Genomic DNA, 21,032 nt, shown 5'->3' on the forward strand with positions numbered 1-21,032 from the left:
GTTGCCGGTATCTACCTGGAATCCAGCACAGGATCTCGCACATAGTCAGTGCTCAGTAAATATTGGTTGAACGAATGAAAGAATGAAAGACTGCTCTGAATTTGAGGTTCTACAGAGGCTCTGAGATTCCAAAGCAGGCTCTGCCTTTCCCCTTCCCCTGGTCCTGGAGACCCTAACCCCTCTGATCTCACTTGTCTCTCGTTTTCACTTAGCAGGTTTTATTGCTATTCCGTTTGCAGCTTCATCCCTTCCTGTGGACCATTTCTCTCATCTCTTCAGCCCTGCATGTAGGCAGAATTGAGATGGAAGACACTTGGCACATAAGTACCTGACTTTCCCAACAGGCCTTCCCTGGGTTATGCCTGAAACAGTGACTTTTTCTTCCTCTCCGAGATTCTGCCTGCTTTCTTCTCTTCTCCATAGCTGCCTCCATTCACATTTCCAATCAGGCTTTTGCTCTTTTCCCACCAGCTTGAATGGGGAATGTAGTTTTCATCTCATCTTTTCCTTTCTGTGTTCTGAATTCAGCACAAGGCCGATCTTTCTTATAGCCCTTCTTAACCCCCTTCTCAGATGATTCCATGGGTTTCCAGGCTAGATAATGAAAAGAATTAAAGGCACCCTCAGGTGACCTCAGGTTTTCTATAGAGCCACTCAGGGAATCCCTCAATGTATTTTGTGCAGAACTGCAAATTCCTCTTGGGCTGGGTGACCATAGCTGCTGTTGGGTCACTGAAATATTGTTATTTTGTGGCTTTTCAGCCAGCCATCCTCAGGCTCTGGCTTCTCTGATTTCGCATTGAACTTGGCTTCTGCCTCTCCAGCTTTCCCTCTGTACGCCTCACATTCAGTCCTTCCTGGAACCAGGCAGGATGCTTGGTCACGGTCCAAAGCAGAGCTCTCATGCCAGACCTCCTCCAGTACTGCTTATTTGTCCCATATGTTTGATTTTGGTGACTCGCTCAACGCCTGGACCAGTCTTTTGTGGCTCAGTCTGGCAGCAGAGCCAAGAGACATGGTCTGTGGTTACTAACGTAGAAAGAACTGCCTCTGACCCCCTCCTGGGGCTGAGGGGGCCAGGCACACACACAAACTGGTGCAAACTCTTTTACCAAAATCTATTTTTGGAGGTAATATATGCACCTCTTCATTCCCTTCCATTGTGCCCCCCTCCCCTGCTGCCTTCCCGATCCATGAAGATACCTAGTTGAGGAAACAAAGAAATCATCCAATTTCACCCTCTCTACCCACAATGCAATTTCAAGTGTGAAATTTTCATTATGGAGGAATCCTTAGCTTTCGGTTATCCGATCTCCTGCAGGAGTCTGTAGCACCAGAGTGGTGAGGTCCAGATCAGAGACAATGGCTCATGTCTTAAAGATGAACTTCTGTTCCCCCGTGGGCAACAGTCCAGGGGATTGCATGCTCCAAGGAAGCAGAAACAAGTAAGCTTTGGACCAGGATGCTGAAGTTTGTATTCTCCGGTAGCTGATTTTGTCATTCTTGTATGAAGATATCCTCTCTTTCCTTCTCTCCATTCCTGCTGCCTAAGTTATAACCAGCACACCTTCCCTTACCCCTTTGGTAACAAGCATTTTGCAGCTGCTACCCCAGGGAACTTAGGGGTGGCAGGGAAGCTACCAGTGGCAGCCGCTTACAACTCACTTTCCTCCTCACACAATAACATGGGGCTGAAACCTGATGCACATTTCTGATTTTAGGTGGAGTGTTATTCCTGCGGAATAAAACTCAGAAGAGTGTTTGTAAATTAAGAGCATGATGTCATGGCATTTCTTTGAGGAACATAATTTCATTCATGGTAACATGAAATTATGCAGTAGCAAGCCCTGTATATTATATTACTTTCTAAGGACAAGTTTTTTTGAAATGGCATTGCATGCTTTTTAAATAAAGATAATAATTCTTTTTTTTGTTTGTTTGTTTTTTCGGTATGTGTGCCTCTCACTGTTGTGGCCTCTCCCGTTGTGGAGCACAGGCTCCGGACGCGCAGGATCAGCGGTCATGGCTCACAGGCCCAGCCGCTCTGCGGCATGTGGGATCTTCCCGGACCGGGACACGAACCCGTGTTCCCTGCATTGGCAGGCGGACTTTCAACCACTGCGCCACCAGGGAAGCCTGATAATAATTCTTTAAGAGGTGAATTTGAAATTTGAACTTTAAAGAGTCCTTAGATTTAATTTTTAAAACAATGTTTAGCTCTTTAATCCTCCTGGAATTTAATGTGTGTGGTGTAAGGGAAGGAACTTAGTTTTTTTCAGATGGACAGCTAGTTGTCCCCAAACTATTGAACAACTCACTTTTTTTAATACCATTAAAATCAATTTTATCATGGATAGTAAAAAAAAAAAAATCCCCATGTATCTTGGTTGTTTCTGTCAATATTTGTCTATCTCTTTGTCAGTATCATGCTGCTTTGGTTACTGTGGCTTTTTTTTTTTTTTTTTTTTTTCTGGTGGTACGCGGGCCTCTCACTGCTGTGGCCCCTCCCATTGCGGAGCACAGGCTCGGGACGCACAGGCCCAGCGGCCATGGCTCACGGGCCCAGCCGCTCCGCGGCACGTGGGACCCTCCCGGACCAGGACACGAACCCGCGTCCCCTGCATCGGCAGGCGGACTCTCAACCACTGCGCCACCAGGGAAGCCCGGTTACTGTGGCTTTATAGGACATTTTGTTATCTGGTAGGGCAAGTCCCTTCTAAGTGCCTCTTATTCTTTTTTTCCCTCAAAGTTTCTTGGCAGTGCTCATGTTTAGTCTTCCAGAGGAATTTAAGAATTAACTTGTCAAGTTCCAAAATCTTCCCATTGAAATTCTGATGGAAATTGCATTAAATTGACATCATTATAATATTGAATCTTCTCATCAGGAACATGTTATCTTTCAATTACTTAGGTCATTTCTAATGTCCTTAAAGTTCTCTGGTTTTATATATATATATATATATATATATATATATATATATATATATATATATATATGGCATATTTCTCAAAATGTCCTAGGTTCTCTCTTTTTCTGTTACGGTGAATGGATAATTTCTTTCCCTTTCAGACTTTAAGTTTTTGCAAAGGTTTTGCTTTAGTCCAGGTCTTTATGGTAGCACTTTACAGAAATACACTCAACCTAACTTAGGGAAAAAGAAAGGGGTGGGGTGGGGAGAATTCTTTGGAAGGTGGCCAAGGCCTCCCCTGCAGGCCAAGGGCAGAAAGGGGAGTGGGCCTCACACAGGGCTTGAAAAAAGAACTGCTTGGTCTCTTCTTGTTGCTTCTCTCAGGAGATGGTTTCCTCTCCCTCTGTAGTTCAGCTTTCTTTGCTGCTCTTTGTCCCCCTTTTACATTCAAGGGGATGCAGAACAAATATGGCTATAGGGGCTACCCACATGAATGGTGAAAAACGATGTGGGCTGGAGAGGCACCCCTGAAATTGATTTCAAAGCACTACAATGTCAGAAACATCAAAAGAATCTGTCTCTTCTTGTCTAAAAAGGATAGAATTAGTAGTAACAGTATGGGAGAACCCGCCCTCCCGGGCTCCAGGCGATTAATAAACAGGGACTGACAATCATCACCCTTATGGGATTAATAATTCAACAAAAATATATTGCAACCTACTGTAGAGCACAGGGAATTCTACTCAATGCTCTGTGGTGACCTAAATGAGAAGGGAATCCAAAAAAGAGGGGATATATGTACAGGTATAGCTGACTCACTTTGCTGTACAGGGTAAACTAACACAATATTGTAAAGCAACTATACTCCTATAAAAATATGTATATATAGGTCCTACTTTCACTTCATATTTGTATACTGCTTCGCTGATCATGACGTGCTTCCTCTTAATCCCTTTCACTGCCTTTTAGGCTTTGGGTTCAGACCACACAAAGTATGCCATAGTCGCCAAACTGTGTGCTTTAGTGGCATAACTTGCCATTTCAAATAATTTGTCTTCAGAAAAGAAGATCCTTCAAATTTTGCAACTTGGGATAAAAACGACTATGACCTTATTCCTACTCTCAACTGGCTTACGATTCATGTTGAAAATAAATCAGAAAATTGGGCACTACATTTAAAAAAACCCAACCAAACAAACAAACAAACCTTCCTAGAAAACAAGAAATTCTGTTAAGAGACATTATTCTTAATCTAATTCCGTAGTCGACGTCTGTTATTTGACCGGGAGCCAGGTGAAAGCTACAAGGGGAACTTGGCAGTCTCAGCAATATCGGTCACTAATTGAACGACCTTCCCAAGTAACCTAAGCTTTGTGAATCCGTTTTCTCATTTTCAAACCCGAAACAATAACAACTTTTAAATTCAGGTGTTAGAAAACAAAGTAAAAACAACAAAAAATACAAAGGACGGGGCGCACGTGGAGGGCTAACAATCGCTAACGAGAGAGCCCGATACTGATAAAGGGAAAAAGAAAAGCGAGTCTGGAGCGAGATTAAGTAAAAACTGTCAAAGAAACCCCAGAAATGGCACCTCCGCCAGCTCCAGCTCTTTCACACAGATGTCAAAAAAAGTCCCTCCATGGCGGACACGCTCTCCTTTAATTGAAAAAGGAGTGTTCACTTTGGACGAGTCTTTTCCTTACTGACAGAAAATTCCTTTTCTCTAAACTTTGCTTCCCCGCCCAGTCTGCAAACAAGGAGTCAGATTTTCCTCACTGGCTCGTAGGAGCGCCGCCGAGCCCAGCGAGCGTCTCAGGACGTGCGGAGACCACAGCTGGGCGCGGTCGACGGAGGCCCAGCTTCCAGCAGTGGTCTGGGCTCAAGCAGCTGCCACCGCAGAAGGCCCGCCCCCCACAGAACCAGCGGGCACCGCCCCCCATCCGACACTTTCGCACGACTTAGGGAGTGGTTTCCGGCAGCGGAGGCCTGCTTTACGGCCGTCCTCCCGCGCGCCTTTCTTCCGGGGCGGGACTTCCTGTCCATTATTGATAGACGCCGGGCTGCAGAGCTGGTGGTAGGATTATACAGGAAGGTCAGTCTGGCTGGCCAGACGTTATGCTCCTTGAAAGGGCACCAAGGAGGAGCTCTTACTCGCTCTCTTTTTTGTTTTTTTTCTCTCCGCGAGGCCTCGGTTTGCGCGGACGTCTTGGCCTTTTGGCACTACCACCCACCTGAAGCTCTTCCGCTTCCTCTTTGCTCAGGCTCCGCCCCCAGCGTCCTGTGGCCATGACTACCGCCCCGCGGGACTCCCTGGTGTGGAAGCTCGCTGGGCTGCTGCGTGAGTCCGGTGAGTAGACTTCCGGCTGGGCGGGGGCGAGATGGGGTACTTCCTACCTTCCAGAGACACGCCCCCTAAGAGTCATGGGGTTACAGCTTTTTAGGGTCACGAGGGTTTGGGTGTCGAAGAATTTATTTCTTTACTCTTCTGCGGTTTGTTCGTTTTGTTGTCCTTTGTCTTTGACAGTCTAGACCTTAGCCATCCTTCGAGGCCAAACTCTAGTGCCCCTTCCTTCATGCGTTCTCTGATACTCTGAGGGAAGTGATGGTTACTTGGTCGTAAGCCCCTCGAGACCAAGGACTGGTCATAATCATCGTTCTGTGGCAAAGCACTAAGTTTAGCATAATTAAAAGCACGGGATTTGAAGTCAGACCCACCTGGGTTGGAATCCCAAGTCTTTCAAATTTGACCAAATTGTTTAAGTTTTCTGAGCCTTAGTTTTCCTCACCAGCAGAACGACATAATGATTGTACTTATCTCAAAGGTTGCTATGGGGATTAATTTTAATTCACATAAAGCATTTAGAGCAACGATTGCATATACAGTAAGTGCTCAAAATTGGTAGTAATTATTATAATTTCTTTCTTCGGAGGCTGGACACAGTGGAGCCATAGTCGTTGTTCAGTAATGGATGGCATTAGTTGTGGTAGAACACGTCCCGGCTTTGAGATCAGATGGACAACTTCCTACCAGCTGTATGATCTCAATCGAGATTCTTCTTTGAAGTCCAATTTCCTTATTTGTAAGAGAGTGTTAACAGTGCTTCTTAGGAGATTCTGATGACATTTAAATGAAGTAACATATGTCTGGCACGTATTACTCAACGTTAGCTGCCTTCCATCTCCCTGCACTCCTATTGATGGTATCTGTGGAATCTCTATAGCAGTTTTACTTTCTGGCTTGTAGTATTAACTGCACATGTCTTATCTCCACTTGTAGACTGGGAGGCTCTTTGAGGGTGGGGAGAGTCCTTGAACCTTGTCTGTATCTATCCTCGGTGTTCAGTACATAGAAAATCCTTCATACAAGGTTGTAGGATTTGATAATTTATTCAGCAGAAATCTGACTTGGTTCCAGGGGTTAGGGCTGATGGTGTGTGTGTGTGCGTGCACACACGTGCACGTGCAGGGACACAAGAGACTAAAGAGGTGGCAGGAGGGAGAGTGTTGCAGTGTTGGAATAGATTTATTTGTATCTTGATGTAGTGGTGGTTACAGGAATCTACATGTAGCAAAATAGCATAGATCTATATATACACATTGTACCAATGCCAATTTCCTGGTTTTGATATTATACTCCATATAAAATATAACCATTGGGGATTACATTTTAAAGGTATGAGGGACCTGTCTGTACTATTTCTGCAAAATCTTTCTAGTCCATCCTTATTTCTTCAAAAAACTTAAAAAAAATTCTCTTTGCCTACCTTGTAGTTGTACTTTTTTAGTTGCAGTAATGAATACCAAAGATGCCCTCAAGGATGAGAGTCTCACTGGAGAAAGCAGTTTTAACATGGAGAGCAATAACAGTACCGTAGTGCTATAGAGTGGTTATTTCCATGACTTGCATTTTAGTGTTGTTTGAAAGTTTCTGTAAGTGTGCATGTTACTTCTGCAATCAGAAAAAAAATACAGATAAAGCAATCAACTTTAACGTAAAATGAGTGATTATGGGGAAAAGTTCAGCAGTGTTGTGTGTTGAGGAAGCTTCCTGGAGAGAAGGTACGTCTCAATCTGGGCAGAGTGGAAGGGGGTGTGTCAGAAAATGAGGAAGCTGGGAACCAAGTCGACTGTATTACCAGCACTGTGAGTAGGCCAGGCTCTTTTGACCAGAAGGTGAAGGAAAATTTAGAAAAGTTGGAGTCTTGTAGCAAAGCAGTCTGCTATATCAGGCTGAAAAGTTAGGAGTTCTTGACGGTAGAGGAGAGTCGTTGAAGACTTTTGAGCAAGGAAGAGGTAAAAAATTTGATCCTGTAGTGGAGGATCGACAATGCGAGTTGGAGTGGGTGTATCCTGGGGTCACAAGTCTTAGAATAAAAGGAAAGAGCCTTATGTGCTCCTCCTGTCTGCCCCTCTCCCTGCAGGAGATGTGGTCCTGTCTGGCCGTAGCACCCTGAGCCTGCTCACTGCCACACTGCAGCAGCTGAACCACGTATTTGAGCTGCACCTGGGGCCATGGGGCCCTGGCCAGACAGGCTTTGTGGCTCTGCCTTCCCACCCCACCGACTCCCCCGTCATCCTCCAGCTTCAGTTCCTCTTCGATGTGCTGCAGAAAACGCTTTCACTCAAGGTTCTGGGGTGGGAATGGGGTAGGATATACAGAAAGCCCAAAGGAGCAGTGGAGGCGGGGCTGGGGGTATGGCATGAGTGCACGACGTCTGCAGGGCCCAGATTCAGGTGAGGTGAGAGCTGTGCTTGGCCATGCTAGGGAAGAGAGGCCAAGGAAAGGGACGTGTGCTGGACCTCAGTGACCTGAGTGTTTTTTTTTTTAGCTGGTCCATGTCCCAGGTCTTGGCCTCCCAGGGCCCATCAAAATCTTTCCATTCAAGTCCCTTCGGCAGCTGGAGGTATGGGGTGTTGGGGGATGTCTGTGCACCAAACCCAGCTTGAGCAGTCATTTGGGGTGGGGAAAGAGATGTGGCCTCTTTTGGTGGGGTGGTGGTGGGGCAGACCTGAGTGTGCTGGTTGCTCTGCAGTGATGTGCCACCCACTGTCTTCCACTTAATGCTGCCCTGAACCATAGGTGGCTTCGTCATCTTCTCCTGCCTCCCTCTTGGGAGGCGGGGATGAGACCTCTGTCTTCTGTGAAGTTCAGTCTTCTTCCCTCCCTCCCTTCCCTTGCCCCAGCTCCGAGGTGTCCCCCTCCACTGCCTCCACGGCCTCCGTGCCATCTATTCCCAGCTGGAGACCCTGATTTGCAGCAGGAGCCTCCAGGCATTAGAGGTGAGGAGGGTGAGGGGTGAACGTGGACGCCTTGTCCTGAGGGACGTGGAGGACCAAGCTCTGGGGTTCCCCCTTCTCTGCAGCCTTCCCTGCCTCCTACCTCCCACCTCCCCCTGGACCCAGTGTCCTTGCTCCCTCTGCGGTGTTCCCGCAGCACTCTGTGCCTGTCCACGTGTTTACAGTCACACCCGGCATGTTGTATGCAGTATCCTCATGTCTGCCTCCCCGCCCTGCCCGCAGTGAACTCCTTGGGGACAGGGCCCTGGGCTTTCCTTAAGTCTTCATCTCCAGACCGAGCTCAGTGTATGAAGAGTGAATGAACGGCCGGCTGATAGAGCGTGGTCTTGGCATGGTAGGGAGGGGAGAGTGGAGGTAACAGCACCTGCCTGCCCGCGCAGGAGCTCCTTTCAGCCTGCGGTGGTGACCTCTGCTCCGCCCTGCCCTGGCTGGCTCTGCTCTCTGCCGACTTCAGCTGCAACACTCTGACTGCCTTAGACAGCTCCCTGGTGGGTGAGCCCCAGAAGGGGCTTCGGGGAATTGGGGAGCGACAAGGATGGGTCCTTAGGGAGGAGGGCCAATTGGCTGCCTGGGGGCGTCCCATGTTCCACTTCCTTTTCCCATCCCCTCTCAGCGTCTCTTGTCAGCTCTGCGCTTCTTGAACCTGAGCCACAATCAGGTCCAGGACTGTGAGGGTTTCCTGATGGTGAGTAGGAATAGCCTGGCTGGGTGGGTGCCGCTGGGGCCTCTGATTGTTCTGCTCTGACCCTCTCTCCTGGACTCCTTTTGCTCCCACCTTGACCTTGCCCCCGCCCCCAGGCCCCTGACCCCCTAGGAACCACATTCTGGGAGGTGGTACTGTTTGGAGGCACAGATTCCAGCATAAGACAAAGCAGTGTTCAAATCTCAACTCCTATCCCTGTGTGATTTGGGACAAATTAGTTTCTCAGTTTTTTTATCTGTAAAGTGTGCATCCTAGAAGTACCTACTTTTATAGTATTAAAATGACTGTGAACGGTATCTGATGTTACTTAGCCCAGTGCCTAGCTCAGAAAAGGGTAGCTTTCGTGGTGAGAATGAAGAACACTTCTCCCATGTCTCCCTGTCAGAGATAAAGCTGGATACTAGTTAAAATGGTAATAAACTGTTTGTGATATTTAATTAGTAGTAAGACTATCTTAATCAGTAATAAGCTATTCAGCGTGAACTGAACTCAAGTTTGATTTGTGCATCGGTGGGCATTTTCAACGGAGAGTGAGCTAGTGGGAAGGGGGGCGATGGGGGGCTTGAGCAGATTCTTTCCTTGACCAAACTCTGGATGGGATCCTCTGAAGTCAGGGAAGTGGACATTTAGAAAGAGCAGGAAACGGGCATTGGTCTGTGTGAAACCTGTCTGGTTTGCTAACTGGTACTTTTCTAAGTCCCGTGGAGGCTGGGAGACCTGGGCCCTCTGCTTCAGGCTGGAGCAAACTAAATCCTTCTGGCGGCCTTGAGTTTTTCTGGGCAGCAGTGTAAGGGGGCTGGAGTTGTCATTCTGGAGCTATCAGAAACTGGTAGATTTATGCAAGCCTTAATGTGGGGGGAGGTGGGGGAGATGAAGTCATTTGTGCTGACAGTCTGCAGTCTTTATAGGCCAAGGTTGAGGCCTAGTCGAGAAGAGGGTTCAGAGGAGCCTGACTAGAGTTTGGTCAAGGAGAGACTCTTCCTCACCCCCACCCCCTCCCAGGACTTGTCTGAGCTCTGCCATCTGGACCTCTCCTATAACCATCTGCGTCTGGTGCCGAGAATGGGACCCTCGGGGGCTGCTCTGGGGACCCTGATACTGCGAGGCAATGAGCTCCAGAGCCTGCACGGTGAGTGGGGGAGATGGGGCGGCCAGGCTGTAGGGGAGGGCAGGGCAGACGTGGAGGGGAACGGCGGCATTGTGAGGCTCAGGGCGGCCTGGGACCCGCGTGCCCCCAGAGCCTCTCATGCGGCCTTCGGGCAGGTCTGAGGTGCCCAGGCTGGCCTTTCTTCTGTGCACCCCCACCCCCACCCCCTCCACCCTTGCTCACCCGCATGCCCCTCCTCCCCTCTCACCCCTGCCCCAGGCCTGGAGCAGCTGCGGAACCTGCGGCACCTGGATGTGGCCTACAACCTGCTGGAAAGACACAGGGAGCTGTCGCCGCTGTGGCTGCTGGCTGAGCTCCGCAAGGTGAGGACCCAGGAGCTAGCTTTGCGCCCCTCCTTCCTTCCCTCCCCCACCCCCCCCGTGCCGAGTTGCTCAGCATCCCTCCTCACACGGGGGTGCCCAAGGCCTGCCTCAGCCTCCTCTTCCCGTCCCCAGCTCTGCCTGGAGGGGAACCCTTTGTGGTTCCACCCTGAGCACCGAGCGGCCACCGCCCGGTGCTTGTCACCCCGTGCCAGGGACGCTGCTGCTGGGGTGAGTGGTCTTCCCGCGTCTGCTCTGCCTTCCCTTTCCTGCCCAGGCCTCCCCAGCCCCTGCACCCCTTTGCCTCTCCACCCCCATCCCTAGGCTAGGGACCAAGGCCTCGGACCCCCTGTGTATCATGCTGTTCCCCCTCGCCGACCCTGCTGGTGCTTACAGGGCTAGGAGGACCCCCAGCCCTGGCTTGGGGCTCCCCAGGGCGTGTGCTCCCCACCGACACTTCCCTCCCCTTTTATCTTCACTCAGTTCCTTCTTGATGGGAAGGCCTTGTCACTGACTGATTTTCAGGTTCGTGTGGTGGGAATGATGGCAGGTTCGATTTGGGAGGATGTGAAGGGAGGGCACTGGCCGATGGAAATAGAGGGCTGTGCAGAAGGGGGCCGCCTGCTCAGCTGGCGAGCGGGTCCCGTCTCTCAGCGAGCTCGGGCGGGACAGAGGTGCTCCCTGGCTCCGACCTCTTTCTCCTTCCTGTTGCCCCACGCCAGACCTCCCCATCCTCAGGCCTTGGCCCCGTGGCCCCACCTCTGCCCTGGCCGGTGGGGAGTACCACAGAAACCTCCGGTGGCGCTGACTTGAGTGACAGCCCCTCGTCGGGGGGCATTGCGGCCCAGCCCCCGGTTCGTAAGGTTAAGGTAAACGGTGTCCTAGGCTGCCTCGTGCCCGGGGTTGGGTGCTTCAATGGCGGCTCTGGTTAGCCGATGCACTGGGAGTAAGTAAGGGCTTATCCTTGCCGGTGGGTGGGTATTTGGGGCAGGTTGGGTGGCAGGCCCCTGGCTTTCATAGAATGTGGTCCTCTACCCAACCTTAGAGCCGAGTCCGTGTGAGGCGGGCGAGTATCTCGGAACCCAGTGATACGGACCCGGAGCCCCGGACTCTGGACCCCTCCCCGGCTGGTGAGTTAGCCCACCGCCAGCCCCCCTGCTCCCGTCCAGTCTGCTCCAGTCTTCTGGCTGGGAGGACTTTTATTTTCGGTGGAGTGGAGCATTGCGAGGGGCCTTGTCGTCCTTCCTCTTTGCTTTTAGTCTGGGGAAAGGAGAAGAGACTCCTGGGTAGCACTTTCCAAAGGGTGTTTCAAGGAACACTGTTTTTGTTGGATGTCAGAGGTCAGGTGATGAAAGGACTCCGTGGCCTGATCATTCTGGGAAAAGCTGTGTTAGACGAGAGTTAAGTAGTTTCTTCAGGACCTGAAATGTGCAGCTCGGTCTGTCCAGTCTCCCAAAGCGGCAGGTGCTGCGCGCTTCTCAGTCGCACGTGACCACAGTGTCCCGCAGAAGGCGCTTTGGGACGGGCTCCCTCTGACCTGGCTCTCCCCCTGCTGCCGCACCCCCTTTTACTTCACCCCGAGGGAGGGGCACGCTCCGAGGAGGCCGGGGCCGCCGGGGGTTGTGGCCGTCCGGGCTCGCTGAGCTGCGCTCCCCCGCCGGCCCAGGGTGCTTTGTGCGGCAGCGTCGGGAGCTGGAGCTCATGAACAGCTTCCGGGACCACTTTGGCCGTGACTGGCTGCAGTACAGGAATCACCTGGAGGCCTCCGGGACCCCTGCCCTCAGCACCCTGCCTCCGGACGCCCCGAGCCCAGAGAGCCCAGAGGCTGTGTGCAGCCCTCCGCCCGCTGAGAAGGAGTCTCCGCAGGAAGAGGCAGAGGAGGTCGGGGTGGAGCCGGAGCCTCGGCAGGAAGAGGAGGGAGAGGAGGGGGAGCAGGAGCGAAGCCAGGTGGAGGGTGAGCGCTCGGTGGCCGGCGGACGCTGGGGCCGGTGTTGGGGCGCGTCTGCGAGTTAGGAGACCCCAGGGGCGGGGTGGCTGACCCCTTTGGGATGGAAGGCCACCCCACGGGGGGCAGAGTCTTGGCTGCCTGTCTCTCCTTACAGGGTCCCTATCTTGGTCTCTCCTCAGTGGAGCTCTGCCGCCCCATGTTGGTGTGTCCCCTGGAGGGCCCCGAGGGCTTGCGGGGCAAGGAATGCTTTCTCTGGGTCACTGCTGGCCACCTGTTTGAGGTGGAGCTCCAAGCAGCTCGAACCCTGGAACGGCTTGAGCTCCAGAGTCTGGAGGCAGCTGAGATAGAGCCTGAGACCCAGACCCAGAGCGAGCCCGGGCCCGAGGTGAGCCTTGGAAGCTGGGGCTCTGGAAGCGGTGCTGGGCCTTTTTCGGGAGCCGACTCTGACAGCATGGCGTCGGGTGCCAGGCGCTGGGCGGCATGTTTCCCACACTCCCTCTCTGAGCTTAGAGCCTTGGAGGGGCGCTGAGCGGGGGAAGGTGGGCTCCAGGTGGCTTGGGAGGCTGGGCTGAGGAGCAGAGCTTCTGGGCTGGAGCATGGCGGTCAGCAAAAGCATTTTGACGGAATCCAGAGCTTTGTTTTCCTCCACGCTCTCAGTATAACCCTCGTCCCTCCGACCCCCTCTTCCTGCGCAGGGCTCACATCCACGCCCTGGGGGCCCTGTCCTCGTTCTCCGCTTCTCCTACATCTGCCCCGACAGGCAGTTGCGTCGCTATGTGGTGCTGGAGCCAGATGCCCAGGCGGCTGTCCAGGTGACGGGGCCTGGCGTGGGGCCCAGGAGGCTACGGGAAGTTGGGAGCCCGAGGGCTGGGGTCCTGCTCACGGCGCTGTTTGGCCCTCCCTGTTTCAGGAGCTGCTGGCTGCATTGACCCCAGCAGCCACCTTGGGGAAGCATCAGCTTGGGGAGACGAGGGACCCACCTGGCGACAGACTCCAGTGTCTGCGCTGTGGCCACGAGTTCAAGCCAGAGGAGCCCAGGTCGGGACTGGACGGTGAGGAAGGCTGGAGGCCTCTGTTCCGGAAGACAGGTACCAGCCCTGCCCTCGACCTCCCTGCCCAGGTGCCTCCTGCTGCTTCAGGGAAAATGGTTTTGAGGTGGGAGTGAGGAGGGGGAGCCCTAGGGCAGAAAGGAGCGGGGACCAACTTTTCTGCCTGGAAGAAAAATTAAAACCGTCTGCCTGCCGCATTTACGACAAAAGAAAGAAAGAAAAGAAGAAATTACATCCTTTTTTCCCCCCTTAAAGTCAGGAAATACAGTCTCTGTAACTGCTTGAACATACCCATTAATTTTTCATAACTCGGAGCCTTTCCCTCTTTTTTTTTTTTTTTTTTTTTTTTTTTTGCGGTATGCAGGCCTCTCACTGTTGTGGCCCCTCCCGTTGCGGAGCACAGGCTCCGGACGCGCAGGCTCAGTGGCCATGGCTCACGGGCCCAGCCGCTCCGCGGCACGTGGGATCTTCCCAGACCGGGGCAACTCAACCACTGCGCCACCAGGGAAGCCCTCCCTCCTTTTTTTGACTAATATGTCAGAAACTACATAAAACCTACTCAGCCCCCACTGCAGTACTGGGCTGTCTGGCTGCTGAGTAGGATGCTGTGGGAGTTGACTTAGACTGTCCTTCCCTGACTGACCTTGTGAGCTACTTGATACCGAGTAGCGCCTCGTGGCATCTCTTCACGTCCTGTTCTCTAAGACGAGAGGTTTTTCCATTACGGACCAGTCAAAAAGCCATGTCTTTGAAGACACTGAAGAAGAAAGAAATATGCTTGGTAACACCTGTGTTGAAATGTATGATTTTTTTTTTTTTTTTTTTTTCTTTTTTTGTGGTACGCGGGCCTCTCACTGTTGTGGCCTCTCCCGTTGCGGAGCACAGGCCCCAGATGCGCAGGCTCAGCAGCCATGGCTCACGGGCCCAGCCGCTCCGTGGCATGTGGGATCTTCCCGGACCGGGGCACGAACCCGCGTCCCCTGCATCGGCAGGCGGACTCTCAACCACTGCGCCACCAGGGAAGCCCAAAATGTATGATTTTTATTGGTCACTTTTCCCTTCTTGGCAGCAGCTGGAGCAGGGGTTTAAATTTTATTCAGAAACTTGAGCCCTCTCCATCCCCCACCGTGAATTTGCCCTGGCAGCCGCAGGCCCCCAAGGCCCAGCAGCACAGTGTGTGCGACGGAAAGAGCCCCACGCTGTCCCCGACCCTGTCTGTACACCATGGGTCGTGTGGCCCTGGGGGTCCTTTCGGTGGTGGCGTTTGTCATGAACATTCCTGTGTGCCCCATTCTCCTTTGATTTGAGCCTTAGTCACCTCATCTGAGCAAAGAAGCGAACGGACTTGCCCCATGACGTTAGGAGGTTTAAAAGTGACAGAACGGCACCAGGCACAGTTGCCTGGCACAGAACCAAGGACCTCCACAAATGGTAGCTGCTGCTATGACCCTCCAGCCATGTGGTCTTGGGCAGAGTGCGTCAGTCATTTGATCTCTGCTTTCCTCACTTGCAAAACGGGCTCAGGAGAGTTTTGATACAACGTCAAAGGGTGTAGCATGTCCCCAGTGCGTTGTTGCTGCCCAAAGAATGTTTCCTGTCTCATCACTGATCGGTGTCCTGGAATCTTTACCCGATTCCATTCCCTCGTCCTGACCACCCTCTAAGATAGATACCGTCATCATCCCCACCTCACAGATGAGGCACCAGGCACAGAGCGCTTAGGTGACGTGTCAGAGTTGCTTAGGTGACAGCCTTCAAGTAGTGGAGCCTGGAATTGGACCCTTATCTGTTGACTTGGGGCTTTCAGATGTCAAGTACCTGCCCAGCCCAAGGCTGTGGGAGGGGCCCAGAGCAGGGCCTGGCTGAGTTTGGCCCTCTGTGAGACAGCCTGAGAGGAGAAGGCAGGGTGTACTGAGGTTGTGGGCCGAGGCTCCGGGCTTGCTCAATCCGCACTGGGGATTGGTCAGCGGCCGCTGCTGCAGAGGGCGTCAGGTGGGTTGGGAGCCTGCAGAGCTGGCGTGTGAAGCTGGAGGTGGGGGGGTGGGGGCGGGAGGCCTGTGAGCACAGCGAGGGGGTGTGGTGCTGTGTGTGTGTGAGTCACGGGACTGCGCCCATCCTCCCTCCAGAATCGCCCGCTGTGTGTCCAAACTGTGGTAGTGATCACGTGGTTCTCCTGTCCCCTGGAACCCCCAGTGGGAAACGGAGACAGGGAGAGCAATCGCCGGTCCCCTCACAGTCCCCGAGCCCCGACCACAGCCCTCCTGGCCACAGTGTCTACAGCATCAGGGCCGGCGGTGCCCCATCTCAGGCACCGGCCTCCCGTGACCGCCACAGTTGGAGCCTCAGCCCCCGTGAGTCTAGGCGAACAGAGACGGGGTGTGTTCGGGGGAGGGGCGCTGGAGCCAGGGTGGCCGGGGCAGGCTGACGGCCCACCGCTTGCCCCCAGCCCCCGAGAACTGTGGCCTCCGCTCTGTGGACCACCGACTCCGGCTCTTCCTGGACGTCGAGGTGTTCACCGATGCCCAAGAGGAGTTCCAGTGCTGCCTCAAGGTCTGTGCCAGCCTGGCTCTGCCCTGTGCCCCCAACTGAGCAGGGTGCCCGCCTGTTTCCACCACAGCAAAGTGTGTCCAGGCGGTTGGCGCTGGAGCCTCCAGGTCTGGCTTCTGGTTTAGACTCCAGCAGCTGCTCTCAGTGTGGCTGTGAACACGTTTCTTGGTATCTGAGTCTCTGTTGTCTCCCCTCTACCACGGGGAGGATACTGCCTACCTCACGGGGTGTGGAGCACACGTGAGAGCCGATGTCTGCAGGCTGCCTGGTGCAGCCCCTGGCGCTTAGTAAATGGCGTCTCCGGCCATTATTGTATATGCACCACGCCATCAGACCCTCTCTGCGGAGCTCTGAGCAGTTGCAGGGCACTAAAGAGCTAGAGTACATCGGTCTTGCCCTCCATCTTCTCTTTTGGTGTGAGGAGCAGCCAGTCATGACGCGGTGTGAAAGTGCCGGAATCAGGCTCAGGCCGCAGAGGGGCGTCTGATCCAGCCTGTGTGGGCCAGGGAAGCTTCCCCTTCCTGTGGTGATGGTTAAACCAAGTCTTGAAGGATGAGTTACAGAGGAGGGAGGAAAAGAATGTTGTAGGAAAAGGAAGCAGCAAATGCGTGGAGGCCTGAGAGAGTAGCTAGTGGGGAGAACTGGCCGTGATCGGGACAGCCACGGGGTGGGGGTCCTGAGAGGAGTCTGAACGGGCAGGCAGGGGTCATTCAGGAGCATTGTCTTGTGTCGGCCACGGAGTTTGGACTCGAACCTGGGTCCTGCGGGAGCCACTGCAGGCCTTGGAAGCAGGGGAGCGGCCATTGGTTTTGTGTCTGGGGACAGTTGTTCTGTCAGAGGGTGGCTTGGCGGGGGCGAGATGACAGGCAGGAAGACCTGCTAAGAGCCTGCCGTGGGTCTGAGTGCAGGTGGGGCTGTGGCATAGAGAGCAAGGCCGATGGAGAGCCTGGGATGCACGCGCAGTGTCACCGGTAGCTCGGCCCTCAGCCTGGCAGCCGCCTCTCTAGTTCTCTCTGTTTCACATCAACTTCCTCTTCCCCTTAGGTGCCACTGGTGTTGGCAGGGCACCCCGGGGAGTTTCTGTGTCTCGCGGTTGTGTCTGACCACAGGCTCTACGTGTTGAAGGTGACAGGGGAGATGTGGTGAGTGAGCAGGGCCACGGCCGGGGAGGGCTCCGTCCGGGGCCCCCAGGCTCTCACTGTGCTCTCGCTCACTCCTGCCGTTCTGCCCTCACTGTCTCCACAGCGGGCCTCCGGCCGGCTGGCTGCAGCCGACCCTGGCCATTCTCCTGCAGGATCTGAGTAGCATAGAGCTGGGCCTGGCAGGACAGAGCCTGCGGCTGGAGTGGGCGGCCGGGGCAGGTGGCTGTGTCCTGCTGCCCCGAGATGCCAGGCACTGCCGGGCCTTCCTGAAGGAGCTTACGGGTGAGAGAGGGAAGAGGGAGGAGGGAGGGTGGGGTGGGGGCCGAGGGCCACAGCGCCAGCTCTGGTGCCCGCAGCGGAGACAGCCGGGTAACGGGACCCATCCCTCTTGGAAGTTCCGCAGTGCGGAGGATGGGAAGGTGTTAAGAGGTTGGGATGGAAGAGATGGAGTCTTTGAGGGCTCCCTGTCCCTGGCTGGCTCTGTCCAGATGTCTTGCAGTCTCTGCCCCCCACCCGGAGGAGCAGCGTCAGCGCCACGGAGGAGGAGGTGACCCCGAAGCATCGGCTCTGGTGAGTCGATAAGGAGGCTGAGACCAGGCTGAGGCCCAGATGGCTGCTCGTGGAGCACAGGCCCTCTCTCCACAAGCCCCTGGTCAGGCCCTGAGCGCCCGTGCCTCCTGACCCGGGCCTGGCCTTCTCCCCACTCTACCCCGTCGTGGTACTTCCCATCCCCTGGCTGACCACTGCTTCCTGGGCCTGCCGCCTTCTCCCCAGGCCGTTGCTAGAGACAGACCCTTCCTTGGAGCCTCTCCGGTTCTTCTATCTTCGGGCATTCCTGGTTGAAGGTGAGGCCACCGCCTCGGCCACCCAGCCCCGCAGCGCCTCTCCATGCCTTTGTAGCAATTCTCAGTGTTGGGATGTGGACTTCCCACCCAAATAACAGCCTTGGTGTTCCCGGCCTCTCTGGGAGGAGCCAGGAGGTGCCCTGGGGCGTCCGTGGCTCAGAGACCTTTGCTTCTGGGCCCAGATCGTCTGGGTCTGCTCTGCCTCTTCCTTGTGGTGAAGACGAGAGCCGGTCCTTTCCGATGGGGAGGTGGGGTGGTCAGGCAGGTCCACTTTGTCTTGGGCCTCAGCGGTCTTGGAGGCTGGAGATCCCTGGCGTTTGGGAAAGGGGGGGCCTTGGCCCCCAGAGGCACAGGCCGCACTGTGGCTGCCTCAGTGTGGTCACTCCTCTTCTGAGCAGCGCTGGGACGCTGCCCGGGGGATCTGGGCTCTTCCATGGCCTTCTCCTCCGGGCCTCACCCTGCTTCTTTCCCTCCAGGGCCTTCTACCTGCCCCGTGTCCCTGTTGCTGACTCTGTCCACCCTGTACCTGTTAGATGAGGACCCTATAGGGTCCCAGGCAGAGCCCCCTCTTCCAGCGGCATTGGGCGAAGCCTCCGAGAAGGCCCCACCCCCTGGGCCGGGCCCTTCAGTGCGTGTCAGGGAGCAGCAGCCACTCAGCAGCCTGAGCTCCGTGCTGCTCTACCGCGTGGCCCCAGAGGACCTGCGGCTGGTCTTCTACGACGAGGTGTGGGGGCGTGTGAGAGGGAGAGGGGCATTGTGTGTGTGTGTGTGTGTGTGTGTGTGTGTGTGTGTGTGTGTGTGTGTGTGTGTGTGTGTGTGTCGGGCTGTATGGAACTTACCACGGGCAGTCAGGGTAGGGGGGAACACAGAGGATTAGGGTGCAGGGAGCCAGGAGGCTGTCACGGGGGGTTTGGACAGTAGGGAGGGAGGCAGTTGTAGGCAGCGGAAACACCCTGGACTTGAAGCCCAGCCTTGTGTCATCTGGGAGGCCCTAATGGAGCACCCGGCTACTTGGAGTTCGTGTCTGATGGGGCCCGTGTGCCAGCTGTGTGATCTTTACAGCCTCCACGTGAGGAGGTACTATGATTATTAGTCTAGTTACAGTTGAGGACGCTGAGGCTTGGGGATGGTTAACCAACGTGCCCAGGTCACAAGTGGCAGAGCCAGGACTGAAGCCCAGGCAGTTCCTTGGAATTGACCCAGAACTGATGATATTCTGGAAATGGAGGATTAAAGAAACCAGGTGGTAAATGCGAAAGCCCTTTTGGGGCCTTCAGTCAAGGCTGATTGGGTTCTGTTTAAAAAACTCAGAGTCAGGGTCTTTTATGGGGAGTGACGCAGGCTTGGGGATGAGAAGAGGCCATGAACCAGGGAGGGGCGTGGGTCCTCCTGAGGCCTTCCCTGCCTCCCCTGCCCTGGTGTGGCCCTTGTGAGTCTCACCTCACCACTGGTTGTCTGCCAGGTGTCCCGGCAGGAGAGCTTTTGGGCACTCCATGTTGTGTGTCCGGAGCAGCTGACGGCCCTGCTGGCCTGGATCCGGGAGCCCTGGGAGGAGTTGTTTTCCATCGGACTCCGAACTGTGACCCAAGAGGCTCTAGACCTTGGCCAGTGAGGCTGCCATGCTGGCCCCGCCCCTGGCCTCAGGAGCCACGGCTACAGATGTTCTCTCTCCAGACTCTGGCTGCGGACTTCTCTGGCCTTTGGGCACTGGTCAGCAAGGCCCCAAATGACCCACAACTCAGGGGCAGGGTGAGAGGACTGGTCCAGCCTCTAGATGACCTGGCCCGAGGGAACGGGCTGAGTGGTCAGAAGGAATGTTTCTCCTGCACTTTTTCTCAGGTATCAATAAAGTTGTTTCCATTTCGGATGCCATGGGTGCAGTTGGATGTGTCACTCGTGAGGCCTGCTGTTCCCCTACTACTTCTAACAGAAACTGCCCCGCCCATGGCTCTTCCCCAACGGACAGGCCAAGCAGCCTTATCTGAACTGTGACACCCTATCTTCCAACCCTGCTTTTTGCCCCCACTGATGGGATCCAGTAGGGCTCCTACCCATGGGCACCAGTCCTCAGCCAGCAGCACCTGTCCTGAGGCCTGGTGTGAAATCACTGCCTAACAAACAGCTGGGACAGTTACATTGTCACTCTCCTGAGTTTCAGCTGCGAACTAATGAGACTCTCAGGCCATCGGCCAGTGGGAGCCGAATACGAGTGTGACTGCCGAGCGGGTTCGTGGAGCCGGGCTGTGGAGGGAGGGCAGGCATCTGGAGGCTTCCGTTCCTGCCTTCTTGTCAGTACTGCCTCACTCAGCCCAGGGGCCTGGTTGGGTTGACCCCACTCCTTTCCCTGTGTCTCTGTGGCCGTGGTGATCGGTTCAGGAATTCCCACGTGGCCCGGTTTGGCCTACCAAGGCCCAGTCCTGGCCTTTTGCTGGAACAACCGAGAAAGAGGCACGTTTCCCCCAGGAGGGCTGCTGAGAGGATGAGCCTGCAGCTGCTGGCCCCGAGGGGAGGTGGAACCATGCCGAGACAGGGAGGCAGAGCTGAGAGGTGGGGCAAGCAAGGCCAAGTCTGGGTGGTGTCCGTGGAATCCTTGGGTCCAGTGTGACCGCAGGCAGACAGCCCTGGAATTTTAGGTTACGTGAGCCGAAGGGGACCCCCTCCTTTTTTCTGTTCGGCTTAAGCTAATTTGAGCCAAATATGAGCCGCTGAACGGGTCCTAACTACATACACCCCTATTCTGACTTGATCCCGCCTGAGTAGGGATCTGTTTCCTGCACCCAAGCATGAACACAAGGGGAATAGTGGCTCCCGCACGTTTGTGTAGAGGTCCTAGTAAAAGGGCTTGGGAAGGGAGTGTGGGGACTCCCTTGGAGCCCCAAAGCCTGGCTCTGGTTGAATGTGTGTGTGGTTTTGAGAACTAATTGGTGGGCCTTATTTGGGGAGCAGGTACGTGCCAGGCACTGAGTTCAGTGTTGACAGTCTGCTCCACGCAGGGGTCCTGGGAGGTGGTGGGCATCTTGTTACAGGTGAGGAAACTGAGGCCTAGAGGAGGTGGATGACTTGCCCAAGATCTCGTCAGTAAGTAGAGGAGACCTGATGAGTCCAGGCTAGTATGACTTCAAAC

At 54.5% G+C, this 21,032-nt stretch overlaps 1 protein-coding gene across 3 annotated transcripts; it reads left to right on the forward strand.

Moving 5' to 3' along the window:
- Window positions 1-4,934: 4,934 nt before the first annotated feature.
- Window positions 4,935-19,775, forward strand: STK11IP (serine/threonine kinase 11 interacting protein). 3 transcript variants are annotated; one of them, XM_059055184.2, is made up of 25 exons: window positions 4,935-5,001; window positions 5,171-5,256; window positions 7,331-7,536; window positions 7,739-7,813; window positions 8,094-8,189; window positions 8,588-8,695; window positions 8,821-8,892; window positions 9,913-10,039; window positions 10,277-10,380; window positions 10,513-10,608; window positions 10,861-10,902; window positions 11,100-11,246; window positions 11,423-11,507; window positions 12,044-12,331; window positions 12,505-12,710; window positions 13,021-13,137; window positions 13,236-13,413; window positions 15,501-15,725; window positions 15,821-15,924; window positions 16,966-17,063; window positions 17,167-17,345; window positions 17,552-17,633; window positions 17,838-17,908; window positions 18,385-18,632; window positions 19,371-19,775. In XM_059055184.2, exons 2-25 carry the CDS (start codon window positions 5,196-5,198, stop codon window positions 19,518-19,520), a joined length of 3,165 nt encoding a protein of 1,054 aa, XP_058911167.1. In that variant the 5' UTR covers window positions 4,935-5,001; window positions 5,171-5,195; the 3' UTR covers window positions 19,521-19,775. The 3 variants fall into 3 exon arrangements, with proteins under 3 accessions (XP_058911167.1, XP_066883077.1, XP_066883076.1); XM_067026976.1 differs by lacking the exon at window positions 7,331-7,536 and having other exon boundaries at window positions 4,974-5,001; XM_067026975.1 differs by lacking the exon at window positions 4,935-5,001 and having other exon boundaries at window positions 5,216-5,256; window positions 7,331-7,555.
- Window positions 19,776-21,032: the final 1,257 nt, after the last annotated feature.

Source organism: Kogia breviceps, chromosome 2 (genome assembly GCF_026419965.1).
Source record: "Kogia breviceps isolate mKogBre1 chromosome 2, mKogBre1 haplotype 1, whole genome shotgun sequence".
NCBI classification, from domain to species: Eukaryota; Metazoa; Chordata; class Mammalia; order Artiodactyla; family Physeteridae; genus Kogia; species Kogia breviceps.